This window comes from Motacilla alba, chromosome 19, assembly GCF_015832195.1.
Source record: "Motacilla alba alba isolate MOTALB_02 chromosome 19, Motacilla_alba_V1.0_pri, whole genome shotgun sequence".
Lineage (NCBI taxonomy): Eukaryota > Metazoa > Chordata > Aves > Passeriformes > Motacillidae > Motacilla > Motacilla alba.
The window spans coordinates 2,968,387-2,991,709 of NC_052034.1; the positions used below are offsets into that span (position 1 = coordinate 2,968,387).

At 51.3% G+C, this 23,323-nt stretch overlaps 1 protein-coding gene across 10 annotated transcripts in view; it reads right to left on the minus strand.

Moving 5' to 3' along the window:
- Positions 1 to 19,476, minus strand: part of RPH3AL (rabphilin 3A like (without C2 domains)) — a 36,004-nt gene extending 16,528 nt beyond the window's left edge. For 4 of the 10 annotated variants that reach the window (XM_038158023.1, XM_038158015.1, XM_038158025.1 and 1 more), the window contains exons 1-6: positions 19,376 to 19,459; positions 11,632 to 11,681; positions 11,396 to 11,512; positions 9,868 to 10,011; positions 8,199 to 8,328; positions 4,598 to 4,684 (exon numbers count right to left, since the gene is read on the minus strand). In XM_038158023.1, coding sequence (XP_038013951.1) covers positions 4,598 to 4,684; positions 8,199 to 8,328; positions 9,868 to 10,011; positions 11,396 to 11,472 — 438 coding nt within the window. In that variant the 5' untranslated portion in view covers positions 11,473 to 11,512; positions 11,632 to 11,681; positions 19,376 to 19,459. The other 6 variants (XM_038158018.1, XM_038158016.1, XM_038158024.1 and 3 more) reach the window with 6 other exon arrangements.
- Between the last annotated feature and the right edge of the window lie 3,847 nt (positions 19,477 to 23,323).

Sequence of the window (23,323 nt, forward strand, 5' to 3'; positions counted from 1 at the left end):
ACATTAGGGCTAGCTGATAAAGAGGTGGATCACAGCTGAGGGAATCACAACAAACACTTGCAGCCTCCCCAGCGTCCTCCTCACCAAACCACGTCCCCTAAACAGAGATGCTTAGAAAAGAGCTTTGCTGCAAAGCCACATTTTGCTCCACCACCTCCTGCTCGTGCCATGCAGGGCTCCCATCCTGCAGCCCTCTCCTTCACAGCAATCTGGGCTTGGTGACAAAGCCACATTTTGCTCCACCACCCCCTGCTCATGCCAATTCCCATCCTGCGGCCCTTCACAGCAACCTGGGCTTGGTGAGAGGAAAACCACCCACTTTTACCCTGCCACGCTGACACCAGCAATACCAAAAGGTGGGGAAGCAGCTTCCTGCGGGCTGCAGCGAGGAAAAAGGCACCTGCAGATGCAGCCACCCTGGGAGAACCCTGCCTGCAGCACATTCCCACACAGCCCCTCTGTCCCAGCTCTCCAGCACCGCTGGCAGCGGGGACAGAGCCAGCGCTCCTCAGCCTCGTTATTTGCATTCATCTGCTTCTCCATAACACAGAGATTTCCAATTACATTATTTACAGCAAGCTGCTGTCGACTCCCACATTGGGCACTTGAGGATGAAGGAAATTAAAAGGCAGTGAAATTACCATTCCCAGCTTTGTTTCTGGAATAGCAAAATCCATCGCCCCCCTGACCCCGACGTTTCTCAAGCTGCGGCGCCTGCCAGCCTTCAACCATTTATCATCCCCCTTTCAATCAGGCCTCTTTTTTTTCCCCCCCCCACCCGTGGCTCTATTCTAGAGGACACTATTTTGAGTCTAACTACTCGCTGCCACCCCCCGAAATAATATGGCAGAGGCTATTGATGAGTTCTTTCAATTGCAAACAGGTGCACATCGCTCCTATTCAATCCAGAGACACCCAAAATAAACACCCCTCTCCATTCGTGGGGTGTTTTGCCAGGAAATCGTCATGCCAGGCAGGAATAACCCCAAGCTATGGTGCTTTACAGTGTTCCAAGTGGTAGGAGTGGATATTTGAAAAGGGAAGCCCCGGGGGCAAAAGGGGAGGAGATGACTCCGCTCCCCCAGCACGAAAATCTTTGCGTGGTTTATTGTAATAAACTGAGAAACCCAGCCAGCCTTGAAAATGCTGCGTAGTGAAGGAGAAGGAATGAAAAGGAAAGCGAAGCAGAGAGGGCAAATTAAAACTTTTAACAGGTGCCGGGTAGCTGACTCTCTCTTTCACATTCAAGGGAGTTTAAGAAAAAAAGCTCTCTCCCCCCAACCCCACCAAAACTGCTTTCATTATCCCCACAATTCTGGATGTGTCAATTCAAATGTAAATGTGCACAAATGCTTCCAAGAGGATTTTAATTACAATGATAGCATCGCTAATTATGGACATATATAAAAAAATATACGTATAAGGGGTAATTCAGGAAGGTGCTCTGCAGAATCTGCTGCTACCAGTCAAAATAAGGCTGTGCAGAGAGTTAAAGGGCTGGGCAGGGATTTGACAAAACCCAGCAGGTCCCTTTTCCCCTGCAGGCCAGGAGGTGACAGGCAGATTTCAGGCAGGCACAGGTAATTCAGGATGGGCAGTGCTGCTGTGCCAGAGGCTTGGCTGGCAGCAGGGAATCCTTCCAGCTGTGGATTTACCACCAGCACTGCTGCCAGGCAAGTTCTGCTGCTGACAGCTGCTGCAACCAGCCCTCTGCACTGCAGGAGCTGCTCCCTTTCTGCCCTAGGATCTCATTCCCAGGGGAGTTCCACTGCAAACCCACAGCCAGTGCTGGCTGCAGGCAGGGATCAGCATCCCTGAGCTCCCCACAGGATCCTGCAGGAGCAGGACTGACCCAGGATCAGCATCCCTGAGCTCCCCACAGGATCCTGCAGGAGCAGGACTGACCCAGGATCAGCATCCCTGAGCTCCCAGGGGATCCTGCAGGAGCAGGACTGACCCAGGATCAGCATCCCTGAGCTCCCAGGGAATCCTGCAGGAGCAGGACTGACCCAGGATCAGCATCCCTGAGCTCCCCACAGGATCCTGCAGGAGCAGGACTGACCCAGGATCAGCATCCCTGAGCTCCCAGAGGATCCTGCAGGAGCAGGACTGACCCAGGATCAGCCCTCCCCACTCTGACTGCTGAAAGGTGAAGCAAGATCAAAGAAAGGCACAAGAGGAGGGAAGGAGGAGGGGGATTCTTGCCCTCAGAAGTGAATGTGAGTGTGGCTGAATTTGTTTCTACCCTCGCTCGCAGGAGCACTGAACCACAATGCTCAGCACCCAAAGGCACTCAAAGGAAAACACCCACAGAACCCTGGAAGAACAAAGGAGGGTTTTCCACAGCTCCCTCTGCCAACAGCTGGGACAAATGCCTCTGGAAGGATGCAGGTGAGGTCTGGTTTACTCCAGAAGGGACTCATGGTGGGTCCTGGGGGATGTCCCCTTTGCAGACACAGCCCCTCACCCTGCCTGTCCCCTCTGCTCTGGCTGGGATGCCTGGATGCAGCCAGAACCCCAGGAAGCAGCAGGCAGAGCCCATCCCTCACCTCCACTCTCCAGAAATCAGCTCGCTGCTCGTGGCTCTGCAGCACAGCCCTCCCAGAGGAGCTCCCCAAGGAAACAGAAAGCAGCAGAGAGGCTGAGGCTGGGATGCCCAGAGGGATCTGTGGGCACCAAGCACTGGGCTCTGGCTGGAGAACTGATGTTTCCACAGCTTGTAGCTCTGGAGTTGGTTTTGACCCAGGCTGGGTGATGATTTAATCACAACCAAGGCCAGCAAAAGGGGGACCCTAACCCTACCCTCAACCCTAACGTGTCACTAAACTTCTGCTGGCTTGATTCCAGCCTGCAGGGCTGAATGATAACATGGGAAATGAAGGGATGAAGAAGTGTGGGCACTGCCACAGGCTGCAGCTGTCAGCTGGTGCATGGGAATGTCCAACCCCAGCAGCCTCAGATCCTGCTGGACCACATTTATTTCTGATTTACCTCAACTTCCTTGGCCAAGGTTTCTCTAATTCTCACTTCCCAAACCCCCAAAATAAAGGCAGGGCATGTAGGAAGACACAGGGGATGGATGATTTGATGTCTGTGTGCCCACACTGTGACCCTTCCAACCTTCTCCTGTTCAGGGCAGCAGCAGCAGCATAAATAAAAAAGGAGACAGACTTGAGCCCAGCTTAAAGGGAATTGGAAAATAAAGCAGAAGCTAAGGGTTGGGAGGCAAGTTGAGGGTACCATTTGGTCTAAGAAGGAAAGGTCCATCCATTTTCCTCAGGGGTGCACTTGGGCTGCATCTCAGGGCTCACAGAGTGAGTGCTGAAGGTTGTCATACCCTCACACTCTGGCCACACAAAACACGTGCTGGACACATTAACATTCTCTATCCACTGAGCAGGTTACTTATTATTTCTTAAGAAATAGAAAAAAAACACACAGTGGTACAGAGAGATTGAAAAAAACAACAGAATAAAGGAAATAAAGCAAATTTTAGTCCCTGCGTTTCCCCGCAGAGCACAGAGAATACCTGCACCTGCCTCACTCTCTATTTTGGGATCTCTATCTGGAATTCAAAACATCTAGATGATTCAGTGTATCAAATTGTTATCAAAATCCAGGGAGCTGGAATGCTCTCTTCCTGCCCTACCCACACTGCTGCTGATAATTTAAATTATCAGCATCCACGTACCCCTCATTTTACCTGAACATGGACTTTGTGGGTGCTCCCACACACACCAAAAAAACCCTCCATTGTAAAACCTGAGCAATGCTAAGTTTCCACAACTAATTAAAAAAAAAAAATTCAGCACCTCCAACACCTGCACAAACACTCTCATCACACTTCAAGAATTGATTTAGCAGAGCACCCAGGTTACACAGCTGGGGGCAGCTTGGTCTGAAATAGCTGGACTGGATTGATGCTCAAGGACCACAAGGCAAAGCCCGAAATAAATTGATGGGAACAAGTGAAAATCCATCTGTAATCACAGAGCAAATTCACAGGCTTCACTTCAGCACAGAGCAGCGAGCCCTGATGTTGGTGGATGCTGGCTGGCACACAAGAATTGAGGCAGCCCATTACTTTATTTTTATTTTTTTTTGCGCAGTGTAAAGTCAAGGATGAAGGATATAAAAATTTAGAGACCCGCATTAGAAGTCTCACACACTGGCAAGTTATGGGATTTTGCAGGCAGGGAGGAAAACAGATTTAAAGGCTGCAATTCCAGTTATTTTTAGTGGGACAAATATTGCACTTATGCTCTACATCTCTCAAGCTGTATTGAAAAAAAAACCAGTTAGCCAAGTTTATTTGCCACAGAGTGAGGAGGGAAAGGGTGTAAGGGAACAACTTTATGGCCACAGCTAGAAAAATCCCACAAAGCCAGACTCCAAGTGTGGTTTTTCCCCTTCACCCCCTCATAAAACAAAGTTGTCACCACTGTGTGTGTTTGAGCCTGCTTGGCCTCCAGCCAAGCCTCCCAAATCCCATTTTCTGCCTTCCCAGGCCCAGGGAAGAGCCCACACATGCTGTGCACGGGTTTGGGGTGGGCAGGTGGATGCTGCTGAGCCCCAGCTCCCCACAGCTGTGTTTTACCTCTCTCTGCTCACTGCAGATCTTGCACAACCACAGGGGACGTTTCTGGGCTCCAACAGTTTCTATCCCACACTTGGTGCAAACTTTCTGAAACAAGGAGAGAGAAAAAAAGGAAGAAAAACAAAAAAAAGAAGAGAGGTGGTGTTAGCAGCTCCTCACAGCCCCTGGGGGAGAGAAGGTTGAGAAGCAACAGCTCTGTTTTGCTCTCCCTAAAAACCTAAACCATGGCACAAATTCCCTGTTTTTTCCTGGAGAACCGCTGGCTGCAGGAAGATGCTTCAGGGCTGTAAAGACAGGAGGCAAAGGCAAATCCACAGCACAGTGCTTGACTCCAGGGAGAGGAGAGAACTGGTCAGGGCAAATCAAACCCCATCACCCCCAGGTTTATTTCCAGAGCTGTTTTTTTATTCCCCTGAATCCTTACCCCCAGTCTCTGTGGTGTGGAAAGCAGCTGTAAGCAGGCACAAGTGCAAGATTGGAAATGTTCTCCTTCCCCTCTCACACACATGTGTGGAACCCTACGTTTTCCCCTCCATCTCAGCACTCTTCTCCTTGATCTGGGGCTGTTTAGCAGGTGGGCATGGCCAGGTTACACACATTCCCTGAGCTCTGGTGGCTCTGCACAGCCCTTTTGGCTGTCTCTGCTGGCATTCCAAGCCACTCACAACCTGAATCACCCAGCATTACATAATGAAGCTGATGCCTATCAGCCCTGGCAGTGCAGCTTGAATGAGAAACGGGATGAATCCTTTGATCCTCGCAGAGGAAAAGCCACTCACAAGAGGAGAGCAGAAGCTTGCTGAGATATACGTGAGGATTGGATGTCCCCAGGTTCACACATCCCCCACACCAGGCCGCTCCTGTGCCCAGGGATGAAGGTCTCATCTTCCCCATCCCACTATTCCTGCCCTCATCCTCATCCTCCCAGAGAAATAACCAACAACCTGTTGAGCCTGGTGCATCAACCCTCAGCACGGTGCTCCCCAAGTCAAGGGGGATTGGCAGATTCAGCCACAGACCCCAAACTCTCCCTGCCCCAACCCAAACCCCCAGGGAGCAGCTCAGCCTGAAATACCCTCCAAAACCCCAATCCCCACACGGATAGCACATTCAAACGCTCCCTCTAGTGGAAATTCCCAACCGGTTTTACTCCCAGCCACGAATCCTGAAAAATCCCCACATTAAAACGGTGTTTTCCTCCTCCCCTTCCCTGCAGAGTAGCTGGGAAATTGAGCACCACTCAGAACCCCGCGGAAGAAGACATAAAAAAATCAAGTGCATTAAATGCAGTCCCATTTCTCATTAAACACAAGACAAAGCACTTTCCTCTCCCACTCATCCTTCACCTTTTGCTCATGACATCAATCCCCTCTGCATGGTAAAGCACCTTGGGCTTTGTCTCACTCCTGCTATTGTTAACACACCTGGCTTTGCACACACCTTTGTCTTGCCACAATTATTTCCCAGATAATAAAAACCAATATTAAAAGCATTCTTCCCAGAGCAGGAAGTAGCCCTTAGAAGACCCATCAGAAGTGCAGAACCTCTGTCCAGCAGGAGGGACTTGCTAAAGGTAAATTCTTTGCTGTGTTTCAGGTGTACCATTACAATTCCTGGTATTGAATTAAATGTGCTGCAATGACACGGTACCAGAGCAGTGCCTGCCAGAAAAATATGAACTTTAAAAAAAAATCCATAATTCCCTGACAAATTCCTTATTGCACACAGCACTCCATGAGTGATGGATATCCCTGGACAAGAGGGAACAAGCAGTTCACTCTGTGCTCTGCTGAAGGCTTGGCTGTTCCCTGAGTTCAATCCACAACATTAAAAAGCAGAAGGGGAGAAGCCCAGGGCACCCAGGCAGAATTGCCTTGGGCTAGCACAGAGCTGAAAAGTGCAGCCAGTCTGAAAGCAGCTGCAAAATTCACCCTGGAAAAGTAGGAGCTCACTTAAATCAACCTGGATATGAAGGCTGCTGAAGTGCCTGACAGACTCCTGACAAAAGGGAATAAAATAAAATTTAAAAAAAAAAATCCAGCTTTCCTCTGGGGTTTTCTGGTCACAGCCCTCCTCAGGGACAGGCTCACACTGTCCCAGCAGCTGAGGGTCGCTCCTGCCAGGGGACAGGGCTGGGAAGTGTCTAAAGCAGCCCCTGCCTGCTCAATGGTGCTCAGGGTTCACAGGAAATTGGTTAAAAAGCCCCATGGCAACGTGACTTAGCTGGCTCCTGACAAGGTGAGGGCAGAACCGCCACGGGAAGAAGGCAGGAACTGAGCACATCCTGTTATTCCACATGCCTGAAATCCAGGAAACAGCCACGAATCTCCTGCCTGTCACCAACCCTTTATTCTCCACAGAGCACAGAGACCACGCTGCTCCCAGAGCTGCTCCCACCCAAACCCAACCTTTCACTGCCCACTGCTGCTTCCTTCCACACCCCTTCCCCAAAAGCTGCTTTCCCCATGGTTTAGGAGCCAGGAGCTCCAAGATTTGTGTTTCCTTCCCCAGGCACTGCCTTAGAAGGAATTTTCTGCACAACCCCAGTGATTTCTGTGACTTCCAGTGGAGGAACCTGCTCTGCAGCAGAGCTCACAGCCTGCTCTGCACGAGGGCTGTGTCCACAAAAGCCAGCAGGGCCACTGAAGGTTGTTCCCCGCAGTCCAAGCATCAGTCCATGGTAGTTTTTACTAAAAAAAAAGTAAAACCAGCAGGTTTTACTCAGCAGAAACACTCCAGCACCCAGCAGGCACCCTCACCTCGCCACGCTGGCATGAAGGAACTCCCAGAGGTGAGTCCCCAGGGAAAATGGGCTTCAAGAGCAGGAAAAGCAGCCTCCCAGCAGAGTCAGGATGAGGTGGTTGCCTTGGAGATCATAATCTCCACAGAAATACAGATTATCCCCTCAGTTGTGGAGCCAAGAGCTGCAGGAACCATCCCTGGGGTGCTGGAGAGCAACAACACACACAACACAGGCACTCCCGGAGGCTCAGGGCTGGAAAACTTGCACTGGTTTGGGGCTTGAGGATGGACTTGAGTCCTCCTGGAAGGTCTCAGGGCAGACCTTGCAGTGAGGGCCAGCAAAGCTCACAGACTCTGTTGTGAGCTGTCTCTGATGGCTGCACATTCCTGCCCCTTGTCCCACGCTGCAAACCCCAAAACCCCAGCTGGGAACTGCAGAGGGGGCTGGCACAGCCCATCCCAGCACTGAGGGCAGCTCTGGCACTTTGGGATCCCGAGCAATCTCTTGCCATCACCAGGATCCCGAGCCATCTCTTGCCATCACCAGGATCCCAAGCCATCTCTTGCCATCACCAGGATCCCGAGCCATCTCTTGCCATCACCAGGATCCCGAGCCATCTCTTGCCATCACCAGGATCCCAAGCCATCTCTTGCCATCACCAGGATCCCGAGCCATCTCTTGCCATCACCAGGATCCCGAGCCATCTCTTGCCATCACCAGGGTGCCACAGCAGACTCAATGGTCTGACAGCACCAGTGAGAACAAAATAACCCTGCAGAGCTCTCCAGCCTCCAAGGGCCTGGTGGTGCTTCCTAGAGAGCCCTGCTGCCAGGAACGGGCTCGTGTGACCAAACCCACCTTTTTGCAGTCCTGGCAGAAGACGGAGGAGCTGCCCAGCAGCCCCAGCATCTCCCCACAGAGCAGGCACTGCGAGAGGCCGTTCCCCATGGCGTTCTTCCTCATGTTCTCCAGCCTCTCCACCAGGCACCTGCGGGCAGGAGGCAGAGCAGAGTCACGGCACTGCAGGAAAAGCTCGAAGTGCCCAGAGCAGGGCAAGTCAAAAAGCACTGGGAAAGGGCAAAGGAGCTAAACCTGCCAAGCCCTCTCCATCTCCCATCTCCCTGAAAGCAGCAGGGCAGGCACTGACTTGCCCACCTCCCATTAGAAGCAGGATGGCCAGGCTGAAGGCCAAAGACCAAAATGAGCCAGGCTGTGGCACAGGAATGGCAGCAACTGCTCCCTGCTCCCTTCCACAGCCCATCTGGAAGACAGGAAGCACATATGCATGCACAATGTCTGCAACAGCAGGGCTGGGAGAGGCCAGGAAGGCGGGATAGGCAATTAGGATGCAGGGTGTGGAGAGCACGCAGAGCAAGGCTGCTCTGCCGTGAGATCACTGCTTGGCAACCTTCAGGCCATCTGCAGAGGGGGACAGCAGCAGCCAGGCCATTCATCAGCACCAGCAGCAGGAGGGAGTGATCCTGCCATCCATGAATCCCGCTCTCATTAGTGCTAATGTCCCATCCAGCAGGGCCCCTTGGAGAGGAAGGCAAGGGCTGTTTGAAAGAGGTGCCGCCACGGTGGGGAGGTCAGGCTGCACGGCCAGAGAGAGCCATCATTAGTGGATTTATGATCCTCGACTCGGACTCGGGCACAAAAGAACTCCTGGGAGTTAACAAAAGGCATTTCAGAGAGTGCCTCACCACAGGAGCTGCAAGGGGAGCACTTGCTGCAGCTCCAGCAGCAAGCACACAGGAACAGGCAGGCCCTCGGGGTCACTGCCAGCTGCTGGGGTCTCCCCTTTATCACAAAAACATCACTGCCACTTCTCGTTAGCTCTCACTAACGAGCTCTGCACAGGGAGGCAGAGAAGCAGGAGTCTGGGCCTGCTGGACATGGGCTGGGAGCCCCTGGGGTTCCTGTCTCATGGACACAAAGTGCTGGGAATGCTGCAGGGCTGCCCAGCTCCCTGTCTCTACAGGCAGGATGATCACAGACAGAGCTCAGGCCAGACCTCCAGCAGGGCTGAGAGCAAATGGGGACCTGCAGCAGGCAAAAGGATGCCTGTAAATTAAATAATTCAAGCTAGCAAACCCCATCCAGAGGGCTCAGCCAACTAGAACATAAACTCATTCTCTGCTCCAGGCAAAATCCCAGGGGCCTGGTGTGGACAAGGAAAACCTGATTGTGCTGCCAGCGGTGATCCTGAGCCATCCCTGCCCTGGGCACAGCCCAGCCTCTCCCAGAGCCCCTGCCTCAGCACCAGCTGCATTTTCCAGGGACTGTGTCAGGGCTGCAGCCTCGGCAACCCCCGAGGCTGAACGAAAGCATTAAAATACTTCAGCGAGAAGGAAAACATGACACCCTCCCCAGTGTCACCACCTCCAAACAAGCAGCATGGGAGGGGGAAAATCACTGACCTAAGGGATGCTCTGAGGGATGGAGGCTGAGCTCAGGCAGCTGGGAGAGCCCCTCCTGCCTGGGCTGGCCTTTGCTGGGGAGGGAAGGGGACAGGAGGTGACCGTACCCGACGCGCTGCTGCTCCACCACGTCCAGCTGCTCTGCCTTGCGGATGACTCCCAGGATGAGCTCAAGTTCCTTGGGGCTCAGGGCCTGCAGCTTCCTCTGCTTCTCAGTCTGGAATGTGTGCACTGACCAGCCCGTCTGGAGCCTGTGGGAAGGGGTGGAGGGCAGGGCTCAGCCGGGGAGGGAAGCACAAAGCCCCTGCCCTGCCCCACAGCCCAGGCACGCAGACCCACGGCAGCCTCCGTAGGTTTTCTGGGAATTCTGGGGATTTTTCAGGGAATTTTTTCAGGTTTTTCAGGGAAGTCTATTCCATGCCTAAAGCCCAAAGCTTTCGAGGAGGCTCCTCTCACTGACCACATTTCCAGCAGCACTGAGGGCTGTGCTGTCTCTCCCTGCCCTCTGCCCTCCCTTTCTGCTCCTGTTTGTGTTTCCCCACTGCAAGCCCCCGTTCCTGTCTGTCCATAAAGCAGCAGCACCCTGGGGTGCCTCTCCTGGGGACCCCCTCACAGAGACGGCTGCTGATGCCAGGCACCACAAGTGCCAAGAGCAAACTCCCAAGCACAGGGATCACCTGCACCCTCCTCCCTGCAGGATCCCACACATCCCTAATGCCCTCAGTTCAAACACACAAATCTCTGGGCAGGCCTGGAAATACAAATTTGGCACCATCCTCCCTTGGTCTGGTTCACACGAGGACTCCAGCAAACCCCCTGTGCCTCACATGCAGCAGCTGATGCTCCTCCTTGGCTCACTTGGCAACAGGCAGGAGCTTTCACAGCTCAATTAATTAATTACCATTCAGGAGGGGTTTGGAGGTCACTGGATAAACGTATGGCTGCAAGGAGGATGCCCTCCTGGGCACCAGTGCCTTGCTGAGGCTTTCTGCAGGCTGGGGAGGTGGCAGTGGGGTGCCCTGCCAGGCAGCCCCCTCAAAACACGGGGTGCTCCCCTATTTTCTAACACTCTGCAGCAGCAGCTGAGCCCAGGGATTCAGGCAAGAGCAGAGGTGGCACAGCCCCAGCTGCCAGGGAACGAAAACATCCAAGAAAAATGAACTTCTAGAGCTTGACTCATCCCCATCCTTTTAGTCTTTAGGTTGTGCAGTAATTTTAACTTCAGGGGGAAACGAGAACCAATGACAAGTTCCTAAAACAAAAGGGTGCTGGCAGCTGGGAAATGCCAATTATATTATATATTAATATATTATATACCAATTATATTTATATATTTATTATATTTATATACTATATACTATTATATATAGGTATATGATATATTATTATATATTATATATTATATATTATATATTATATATTATATATTATATATTATATATTATATATTATATATTATGATGCTGCAGAGACCCGAGGCTGCCTCCAGCCCTTCCTTTCACCCAGGGGAGAGCTGTGGGATGGACTCCCAGGGTGCAGGATGAGGCCAAGAGCCCAGAGACTCCAGGAAAGCTGTGAGGGCAGAGCTGAGGGTGGAAGGGGAAGGGGAGGAGGAGGAGGGAGGGGAGGACTCACTTGGCTCTCAGGGCCAGCTGCCGGTCGTTGGGGCAAACCCAGGGGCCTGTCCCGCTGCCAAAAATCATGTCAGCCATGGCCCCAGCCTGGGGAGGGGTGGGGTGGCAGGAGTCACACCTGGAAGAAGCAAACAGAGGTGATCTGCCAGCACCACACACAGAGGGAGCAGGCAGACTCGCCCACAGACAGTGATAAAAACATACCATCACCCTCATAAAACAGAAGCTAATAAATACCTTCAGGTACCTTGAAAGCAAGGCTGGAAGTTTAGATTTTATGGTATACTCTGGAAAAAAAAAAAAAAAAAAAAGAAGCCAGACACTCTTTGTCAGTCCTGATTTTTCATTTCAAACTAGAGAAAAGCATTGTCTGTAAAAATAATCCCTGCCTCCCCACCTCCAGAGCCCCAGCGCTGCCGTTCTGACAGAGAAAGCCACTCCAAAGGACACAAAGAAGCTACAGTTGCCTTTTTCTTAACCTCTTAATGGGGTAACAAACAAAAACCCACGCAACAATCAGCATGAATAGTGGCAAGTCATTTCCTTCATTAAAACTGCCTCCATAATCGCCTGATATTTATAACTCCAGCCTACAATAGCAGCTTGTTTGCATTCTCTGATGCTCAAGACAGCACCTCTTGAGCAGATCTCCTGCTGTGGCTGCTGTCCCCGGCATGGTCACACCAGTGTTCAGTGAAAATTCCACTGAGCTGATCAGGGAAAGGCAGCAAGAACCAACTTCCAGATGCCCATGGGAGCAACACGGCCCAAAGAGACTCTGCAGCTGAGCAGCTCTGAGTCCTAGCAGCAGCTCAGATGAATGGAAAGCACCAAGGCACAGGCACAGCCAAAAGACTTCAATGGATGCTGAACCAGGCTTGATGTACTGAGCTTTTAACCAGCTGGATTTGCTCTCCAGCAGAGCGAGTGTCTCACAAGCCCTAATGCATAAATTCCCAGGTATTAATGCTTGTCCCCAGCACAGACACTTGCCAGCTTTGAAACCCTACCTGCTGGGCAGAGATAACGTGTTTAATGCTGGTTGGCAAGCAGAAATCAGATCCAATGGCAGGCCAGGTGTATCACCTGCCAGCTGTGCTGGAGTTCCCAAGCAAACTCTTTTTTTTTTTCCAGCCTCCCTCCCCAGCAGTGCTGCAGCCACCCCTGCTATCTGCTGCTGCCACACTGAGCTCTGTGCTGCTGTGCCAGGCACAGCCTGATGGCCTTGGTCCCCTCACACAGAGCTTGTGCACATCAAACCCTCCCTGCTGTGCTGAGCTCACGCATCCCCCAGCACAGAAACACCAGCCTGTGGCAGAGAACTGACAGCTCCCTCCTGCCAAGCCCCAGCTCAGCCCTCAGAGCCAAAATGAACCAGTTCCCTCCTCTCTGGCCATCCCAGTTTCTAGGGAGAGCCTGAAAATGCAGTGCTTGCAACAGGCAGCAGGGAAGAGGGGAAATTCCACTCAGATTTCTCTGAGTGCAAGGGGAAATGCGTGTAAAGAAGGTGAAGGCTCAGCAGAGTCTGATTTCTGCAAAGTGAGACATGGAGGAGATGGGAAAGCTGCAGGAAGCAGGGCTGAGGCAGGAAGGACAGGCAGAAATGTCACACAGGATTTTTTTAAACCTTTACCACATTAGTCGAAATGATGGCTTTTGAAAGAGGAGAAAACCTTGAACCCTGACTGCTCTCCCCACTCTGCTCAGTGCCACACGCTGGGTTTGCATTTCCATTCAGCCCCAGAGCACCTCCTGCTCTTTTAATCTTCCTGACAATCTCCAGCGAGGAGAGAACACCGAGAACACCTTCCCCACTCCCATCCCACAGTGCTCACACCCAGGGGAGCAATCAGGCATGAGCAGCACAAGAACACAGAGGCTCCCACCCCTCAGGCCTGAGTTAGAAGCAGAGAAAAGCTACAACTGCACACAGAATGGCTGACCTGGGATTTTCCAGAGATTTCCCAAGCCTGTGATGTGTGGTTACAGGATTATATGCATATGTAGCCCCCCCACACAAATGCATATATTAAATGACTCCTCAGCTGCAGCATGAATTCCTCCCTCCCACTCGTGAACACCTGAAGAACAGCACAGCCCACACTCTGTGTCCACGCAGGGCTCCAGGAGCAGCCTGTGGTGGCTGGGGAGGGTCTTTGGAATAAAAGCTGGAGCTGGAGATGAGCCCCACAGCACAGCCAGGGCAGAGGAGTTGGCTTTGCCAGCAGCTCCCGGGGTGGAAAGCTGTGCTGGAAGCATCTGCCCCTCCTCAGCAGAGCTTTATCTGCTCCACCAGAGCTGAAGGCGAGTCAGAGCAGAGCACATGAGCTGAGCATTTTTCTCAGGAGAGGCTGAAAGGCATTCTCCAGCCTCACAGCACAGTGAGCTTTGCTCAGCGTGACTGAACAAAAACAAGCAATGTCATGGTCCTCTGCCTCTTGTTACTCAGCATAAGCTCCCTGTCCTCCCCCTTCCCTGAGCAGCATCTGCAAAGAGAGCAGACAAACAAAACACAGCCTGAAGAGCCACCAGATCCCAAAAGAGTCTTCAGAGAGATTATTCCCTGAAATATTTACAGGATGTGCCGTCTCCTCTGGTGGGAGTTGCTGGCTTTCCACTTTTGCCTCCCTGGTGGGGACACACCTCGAGGAAGGAGACAGGAATGGGACTGCAGGGCATGGTCTGCTGGGGGAAAAGCAGGGCTGGAGGGAAAGGAGAGCCTCTCATGGGCGTGGGAATGATGCCAGAGGAGTGGAAGGCATGGAGCATCTTCTCTCTTATCTTGGTACAGGACAAGAAGTGCAGGGAAATCAGAAACACCCAGATAGCCAAACCACGCCAGCCTGGGGAGTCGTTTCCGTGGGCTGTGGTGAAATATCCCCCTCCTGCAGTCTGGCATTTTCTTTCAAAAACACTCCACTTAGCACCAAGCCATCCCCTCCCTGTCCTCCTCTCCTCTCAACAAACTGACAAAGGGTAGAAGCAGCCAGTCTCTAGTGGTGAGAGAAACCCACAGCTCCTGGCCCCCCTGCAGGTGCCCTGCACACAGGGTGACAGCAAAGCACGAGCACTTTGTGCTACAGAAAAACCTCCCACTCCAGGCTTCTCCTTTTTACCTAAATTCAGAATAAAAGGGGAGCTCTTATCAATATGCTGTGACCTGCTTTAAAACCACTCCACCTGTTCATTCCTTTCCTGTGATGGAGGAAGTCATGTGAGACAAAACCTCATTAAATCTGAGTCCACCTGGCTGCCCTTGGCGCAGCAGCCCAGGGGAGGAGCAGTGCCCTGCAGGGCTGACCCCTCCTGTGGGGCCAGGCCCATCCTGGAGGATGCAGAACTGAGCACATCCCTGCCTGCAGCTCTGCCTCTGCTGTCTCTGTGATAAGAGTTGTACTCTGGCAGCCAGAACTGAGAACATGACTTCAATCCGGGAGGGAGAAGCCTTCCACTGGGCCTGAGAGAGGGGAGCAGTGGCAGACACAGCCCCTGGGCACGATGCTCTTCAAAGGGGTCCTGAGGAAGGATCCAGGTTTTCTCAGCAGAACATCTCCATGAGCATCATGAATTTTACCCGAATAACAGCACAGACGCAGCAGGTCACCCCTGCCACCTCGCCAGCTGCAGAGCAGGTGCCTAAGGAAGAATAAAACAGCACAGCAATGCTTCCCCAGAACACCCTCCCAGCCTCAGAGAGTCCTGGATCACGCACTGCCTGACCCAGCCTGCAGCTCCATTTAACACCCTCAACCTTTTTAGTGTCCCAGATTTACCGGCTTGCTTTTCCAGCATCAATCCCTTCCCCACTCCTCCACCTCAGGCATTTTGACTTCACCCTGACCACACCAAAGTTGAAACTGAGGGGTTTTACTGCCCCTGGGGCACTCGTGGCACAAAAACCTCCCCACGAAGAGACAGCACAGCCTGCCCCAGCCCTCCTGCAGCAGGGGCCATGAAGCATCAACTCCTCAGAGCCCTGCAAAGACAAAAAAGTCCTACACAGGCTCACGAGGAGGCCTCCAGTCAGCTTCCATTTGCCTGCCTATTTCAGCCGAGCAGCTCGTGTCTAGATTAATTTGTTTTCATAGCAAATTAATTAGACGACTTCTTCTTTTTTTTTTTTTTTAAATACTTCATTTTACAAAAAAATCAAAATGAAGCAGTTGGCTGGAGCCAAGCTCCCAATTCCCAAGCTGTGTAATTACCTCACCTGCTCCCAGGGCATCACCTGCCCCAGGATTCCCAGGTTTTCCCTCCAAGAAATCAGTGTTGTGAAAAACACTAATTATTTGTGTTAAAGTTTTAAAAGTATATATAGTATAAACATACATTATTTGTATATATTATATACTATATTTTACTAGTATATTTTTATCTATTACTATATTTTTATAGTATATGTATATATTATACTTTTTTATACTATAGTATAAAAATAGTAATAAAAATTACAGCAATAAGAATTTGGACAATCAGAGTTAGGACAATAAAGGACAATAAAAAAAGTAAAGAATTATGAATGTTTGGATGTTTCCTTCAAAAAAGCACGTCTGCTAACAAAGGATTAATTTTTAAAAGGAATAGCTTGTTGTATATTCATGTATTTCATATATGATGTAAACATTCTTTTTAAGCTAGGGAGTTTTTTGTTCATTGTCAACTTCCCCCCCCCCTTCATCTTGTAAATGATGATTTGGCTCTGTGGAGTCTGAAAGGAGGTGGGAGTTTGGTTCTCCTCAATAAGGAGGTAATCATTTTTCTCTTTGGGATTTTAGTGTCCTGTTGTTGTTATCTCTGTGTGACGAATTTCTTGATTATCTTATCCATTCCTTGAGCTAGTTAGAAAAGTCTCTTACATCACATAGTTTCTCTTTTAACATTACGTTATAGCCTAAAACTATATTTTATAAACTACTTCAAAGGATTAATACAGCGTAACTTCCTAACATAACGCATGTTAATATTTGCAAAAGGCCAATCACAATCCACATTTTTCACAGTGAAATCACCTCCTGCTCTGCAGCCAGACCCCATTATCCCCGGGAAACCTCGGCAGCTGAGGAGTGCTGGCTGGTGTTGCCATGACACGGGGTACACGAGGGGCAGGATTGATAAGGTTAACCCAGCCCACCAGCAGGAAGGTTATTTGCTGCAGCCACCACTCTCCCCCTGCGGTTTGAAGGCCCCCAGATGTATTTCAGAGCTGGTTTGAGGTGGCAGGAGAACCCTCGGGGCTGTAGGAAACGTACAGTTGGTGTCTGGCCAAGCCTTGGAGCCAGAGCAGGGCTGAATCGGGGCTTGGAGAAGTTTTTCCTCACACCTGAACCACTCTGAGCTGCTCACTCACACCCACATCCAGCAGTTCCAAGCCCCTTCAGCAGGAGCCTGCTGTGGGCACCAATAAAACGCTGGGAAATGATTTTATGAGGGCTAAGCAGAGCCAGGAGAGCCCAGCACCTCTCTCAGGCAGAGACACACCTGGGCATGGCTGAGGAGCAGCGTTCTGGCATTCCTTACAAACCCCCAGCAGCACATGGAGAGCCTGGAGACACAGGGAATCCAGGGATCTAAGCTGACACAGGGAATGCAACAGGACCAGAGCTGACACTGGGAATCCAGGGATCTGAGCTGACACTGGGAATGCAACAGGATCAGAGCTGACACTGGGAATCCAGGGATCTGAGCTGACACTGGGAATCCAGGGATCTGAGCTAACACTGGGAATCCAACGGGATCGGAGCTGACACTGGGAATCCAGGGATCTGAGCTGACACTGGGAATGCAACAGGATCAGAGCTGACACTGGGAATCCAGGGATCTGAGCTGACACTGGGAATGCAACAGGATCAGAGATGACACAGGGATCCAGTGGGATCAGAGCTGATTTGCAGCTTGGGCCAAAACTGTGTCCAAATAAACACCACAAAGCTTTGCCAAGCTTGGAGACAACAATTTAAGGGCCCAACCAGACAGAATTTCCCCATGAAAGCTCAATCTAAGCAGCATCAGCGCCAGCAAAATGGGGACAACCTCATTCAGATCCTCATTCTGGCTGGCCCAGCCCACATCAAACACCAGCTGGGAGGTGTCCTCATGGTGAAAGGCCAGGCTGGTAAAGAAGTGGGTGAGGATGAGGTTTGTGGGGGGAAAACCAAGAAGTTTCCTCTCCACCAGAGCTGCTTCCCAATCCCAGCAGCAGCAGTGAGAAGCCAAACTGCTTTTAAGATGCAGCTCATAAAGAGTTTTTAAAATACAATGCCCTGGAGGTCCATGCCATTCCTGTGAGTGGGAAGATAAAATCAGCTCGACAGGAAAGCTGACAGCCAGCACCAACAATTCTTTATTAACGAGAGGCACTTGTTAGTGTGGCTACCTGAGATATGGTGAGCTGAAAAAAAACCAAACAAAACAAAACAAAACAAAAAAACACCTAAAAACTAAAACCAAATAGGTTTTGCCAAAGCAAAGCAGCCTCCAGGTGCCCCAGCACCCCTTGATGCCGGGGAGGAAAGCCAGCACTGTTCCACCTGCCAAAGTGTATCTTTATTTATCAGACTTTGGACCCATTTCCTCCTGATCCCCAGCCAGGCAGGTGCCTTATGCAAAGTGAATAATTCATGAAGACAGCAGGCTCTCTCTGACTCTGTTCGGGGCAGGTTGATCTGGGAGAAGCAAATTAGCATCTAAATGGCCAATTAGAGAAACTCATTTCACTATTCTGATATGCTAAAAAGCTCGGGAGGCTGGAGGAGTGGCAGAGTGGCACCTCCCGGCCTCCAGAGAAGCATCAGGTTTCTTAGAAAGAATTGGACAGAGGGAAGAGCTGAGCCCAGGCCAGCTTTGTCAAGGAATCCCGTGCAGAAGAGGAGCCTCATGCCAGGCTGTTTCACGGTAACCTCCAGTGAACCAGGAAAAGAACAGCTCGTGGCCGTGGAGAAACCGAGCTGAGCAGCCAGGCCTCACCAAAAAACTCCCCTTGCTCCGAGCCACAGGCCTGCCGGCACATCGGGAGGATGGAATAGCTTTTCTCAGCATCCTTAGGGTGTAATACTGGTTTTAGGCACCCTTCGAACAGCACCACACACGTGGCCACTCCGAGGCTTTTATCACCATGGACGTGGTTGCTACGAGCAGAAAGAAAGCTGTGGACTTTGACCAGGTGCTGGAGAGCACCTGAGCCAACCTGCAGCACCCCAAAAACCCCGAGGGTGGGCACAGCATACCGCTGTTAGCTGCACATCCAACCTTAATAACCCTCTCCACCCCTTATTCTATTCCCACTTCTATCTAACAACCTCAAGAATACCCCGAACACCGCCACAAGTACAGTCAAAACCTCCTTCCTCAATCAGCTTAATCCACATAACAATCCACATTTACTCAGGAGCAGAAAGCCCAGCTTCCTTCTGAGAATGAAAATTCACGGTAAACTTCAAAATTCCCACCAGCTTAAAAATAGACTTCTACTCACTCACCTTCTTCCCTGTATCACCTAAAACCCACGACAACCCACCCTCGCACGTGGCTGCTCCCAGGCTCCCAAAAGCAGGACGTGGCTGGCAACTTCTCCCCACATCGCTTTCACCTCCCACCCCTGACTCGCTTCCCTCCACACCTTTACCACTTCCAGTTAATTCCCTCCAGGAGCCCGAATCCCACCCAAATTCCCAGCGGGGGAATGGGGAAGCACCTGCGGAGCTCCCCCAGCCCAGCCGCGGGGCAGGCTCACGGGACACATCCCGGCCATCTCGCAGCCGCTCCCGGAGCCTCTCAGCGAACTCTCCCGGAGCTCGGGGTGCCCCTGGCCCCTCCGAGCTGCTCCCCGTTCCCAGACCCCGCAAACCCCGGGCGCGGCGCTTTTCCTGCGGGCTGCGTGCCGGGAGCTCAATCCCGGCTCCAACTCCGCCCGGAGCGCTCCAAACCCAGCCGAGTTAGGCTGAGCCGAGCCGAGCCGAGCCGAGCCGCTGCCCCCCGCACCCACCTGCGCTCCGGCCTCAGCGGCGGTCGCTCCGCGGAGCCGCTGCCCCGGCGGGACGAGGCGGAAACGGAGCCGCACCTGCGCCCGCCCCCGCCCGCCCTCCGCGCGTCCCCTGCCGGTGTCCGGAGCGGCCCCGAGCGGCCCCGAGCGGCCGGGGCAGCGCCAGATGTGCGCTGGGAGAGGCGGGAGGGGATGAGGGCACAGCCAGATGTGGATAGAGAGGGCCTGGAGGGATGTGGGCACAACCAGATGTGGATAAGGAGAGGCGGGAGGGATGTGGGCACAGCCAGATGTGGATAAGGAGAGGCGGGAGGGATGTGGGCACAGCCAGATGTGGATAAGGAGAGGCTGGAGGGATGTGGGCACAGCCAGATGTGGATAAGGAGAGGCTGGAGGGATGTGGGCACAGCCAGATGTGGATAAGGAGAGGCTGGAGGGATGTGGGCACTGCCAGATGTGGATAGGGAGAGGCTGGAGGGATGTGGGCACAGCCAGATGTGGATAAGGAGAGGCTGGAGGGATGTGGGCACAGCCAGATGTGGATAAGGTGGGCCTGGAGGGATGTGGGCACAGCCAGATGTGGATAAGGAGAGGCTGGAGGGGATGTGGGCACAGCCAGATGTGCCCCAGGACCTGTGTGAGGCTCCAGGCACTGCCAGATGTTCACCAGGAGCAGAGCAGGGCTGTGGGCACAGCCAGATGTGATCCAGGTGAAGCTAAGGGGGATGAGGGCACAGCCAGATGTGCCCCAGAACCTTTTCTGGGCTGTGGGCACTGCCAGATGTGCATCCCAAAACAGAGCAAGAGCCCACAGGAAAAATACACCCAACTACAAACAGGGAAAGGTGGTACCAAAACAAGCCCTGAGAAAGACCAAACAAAAAGTTTCCCCAAACAATAACAACAAAAAACCCCAACCAAACCAGAAACAAAACAAACAAAACTACCCAAGCAAACAAACCACAAACCCACACAAACAAAACAAACCCTCCAACAACCAGGAAAAGAAAAACAAACAAACAAACTAAACCCCAAAACAAACAAACAAACCCCCCAAAAACCAAACCAACCCAAAATCCACACAAGAAACAAACAAACAAAAATCCAACCCCAACAAAAAAGGAACTTTGCAGGGGTTAAAAAATGTTCACACCAAGAACAGAACAAGGGCACCTGCCAGGTATGGGACAAGCACAGGGGGCTCAGACCTTTTAAAACTGAAGGACCCAAACCTCCTGAGCAATCCCAATTACAGACATTTGTTGGTAATAGCAGCAAAATTTGGGGTTGTGAGGGGACAGCCTGGGATCCTGTGGTGAGTCAGCAGCAAATCACAGGAACACAATTATTGCTGTGCACCAGAACACAGGAATTCGGGCTCCTCGCTGTCTAAATGTCCAGTAGCTGCTGTGAGTAAATTTGCCATGTGACAGGAAGGGATGGGGGGGGAAATGAGGGAGGGAAAAGAGAAAGGAGGAGAAAATAAATTGTGTTTCTACTGCCCTTGTAGAGCTGGCTCTTGAGAAATCTGGAGCCTCTGCAAACCCTCTCACCTCCACACATCCAGCAGCCCTCAGGATCAGCTCAGGGACCCTCACCCACCTTGCGCCTGAATCAAGCTCAAGTCTAAGCAGATATTTTTCTTTTTGGTTCAGGCAGCTGTTGAAAAATACATCAGAGGGAGCATTTTGCATGAACACAGAGCCTGCAGCTCTGTGGAAGAAAACACTTGAGGATGACATTTCGCACCGGGGTAGTTCTTCCACACAGTCAATAATATAAATAAATTAAACACACAGTTCAGCCAACTTCAGGAAGAAGATAAATTACCTTATTTAACCAGCTGTGCTGGCAGGGAAATGACACACATCTCAGAGCCTGCATCCATCCTGCTGTTGAATTTGCTTGTCAGAATCCCCACAGATGCTCCAGAGTCTGCAAGGCTGGGCCTTGGCAGCTGGGTGCCACAGAGAATGAATATGGCGTTACATTAAAAATTTTAAAGGCTAAATACAGGTTTTATCTTTGCTAGCACGGAGTAAATTTTTAATAGACTCGTTTCTCAGAAGCCAGGCACTTCCAGTTCCACCCAAAGAACCCTTCAAAGCCTCTCTTTTATCGATGATGGGTTTTGCTGAATTATTCACCAGATCACAGCTGCCAGAGATTTGAAATATCCCCGTGACAAGGACAATGAGGGATAACAACCTCCTCCTGCAGGCTCACCAGTGCTGCTGACAGTGGCACTGCGAATGCCCTGGCTGATCCCTTCTCCTCTCCTGTGTCACCTCAGGCTGGGATGTTCCTCAAGGACTGGCAAAGGAGGAGCAGCTTTTTGGAGGGGTTAAACTCGTGGGTGTGCTGCCCTGAAGAGGAGCCACGGGTGCTTAAAAGCAGCTTTATTTTACAGCAGAACGGTCCAAGCTGGGAGAATGCTGGAGTGCTCCAGGATTCCCAGTTTGGACGCTGGGCTGGTGGACAGCAGGAGGTCAGACTGGCTGGATCCTTATTTCTGAACAGCCATTTCCCAGGAAAAGTGGCTGACACCTGGCAAGGAGCTGTCTGGCACTGCTTCCCCATCTGCCTGTCTGCCCCAGCTCAGTTCAGCTGCTTCACAACTCACAGCAAGAAGTCCAGGGCTTTTCTCCAAGCTGTTGCTCTGATTGCAATCCTCCGATTCAATTTGTGTTCATCCCTCTAATTACCTCTCCTTAATAAAATGTCAATGATTCTGTCCCCAATCTGAACCAAAAAGGTCTTGTTTACAGAGCACACCTGCTCAAGGGTGTACAAGACAAAGCAAATGCTGGAAGAATACTGATGCTTCACAACAAAACCTGCTTCTTTTTGAACCTGTTTTAAAGAAAAATTCCCAATTCTGATCCACATTTTGCTCCTCCTGCTCCCTCCAGGCCATTCCAGGGCTGTTGGGCTGCAGAGGGACCCGGGACCCCCTCCAGCAGCTGGCACGAAGCCACCAGGGAGAAAGGAGCCACCACGCAGGAGTGCCACCAGTGCCACCACCGCCAGCACGGGGGCAGGTGAGAAAAATCGGCTTTTCCCAGGAAACCACCCATGGTGCTTTAAAACCTGGCCCTGGCCCCTGTTTATACACAGATTTTCCTCTCCAGCTACAAATTTATCCCAGGGAGGGAGCACATGTAACTACACCGAATAAGCAGTAGGAGGCACAAGGCACCTGCCCGGGAGTAGAGAATTCCATAAACTGCCTGGGATTTGGGATGCTGTTAGTATTTAGGGGATATTTAAATATTCACCCTTGCACTGGGTTACAGCACTGATCTGTCAGTGGGGGTGAGTGGTTGATAAAACTACAGAAAAGTAATTCCCAAAAATGTTCTGTGCAAAGGAATAACTCCGTTCATTTCCACTACCTTGGTACAAAAAGTGCCTGGAAGTTTCCAGAAATCGTACTATTAAAAAAAAAAAAAACCAAAAAAACAGCTCACTGTATTAATGGATGACAGCTTAAAAAAATCCCCAACAACTCAGAATCAATTTCCTGCTAAAACTGAGTCAGGCAAACTCAGTGAACTTGATGCCAGCGCAAGAGTGCTATTAATGCATTAACAGCTTCAATAAATATATTTTACAGGTGTGACAATCCCTATGCTGGCCAATCAGAAAAATACCTATTTCCTACTTAAAAACAAGATTTTGGGGCCATTACTATTTTTCCCGTAGATTTGGGGTTTTATTAAGGCACAGAAAGCCGTTGCCTCGTTTTATTTTGGTTTTATGAAATAATCAGGAAAGCCTCAGAGGCAACACTTACCTTTTTTTGCTAACAGCATTTATCATTTCAACAGCAAAACAGCACCACAAAAGCAGAAAGCAGCGGGCCCACTCCCCTCCAGCACTTCAAATCCCAATTCCTGGGAGGAACCCTGACTCAGCCCGAAGCTCTGCAGAGGGGAATCACGAAGATGC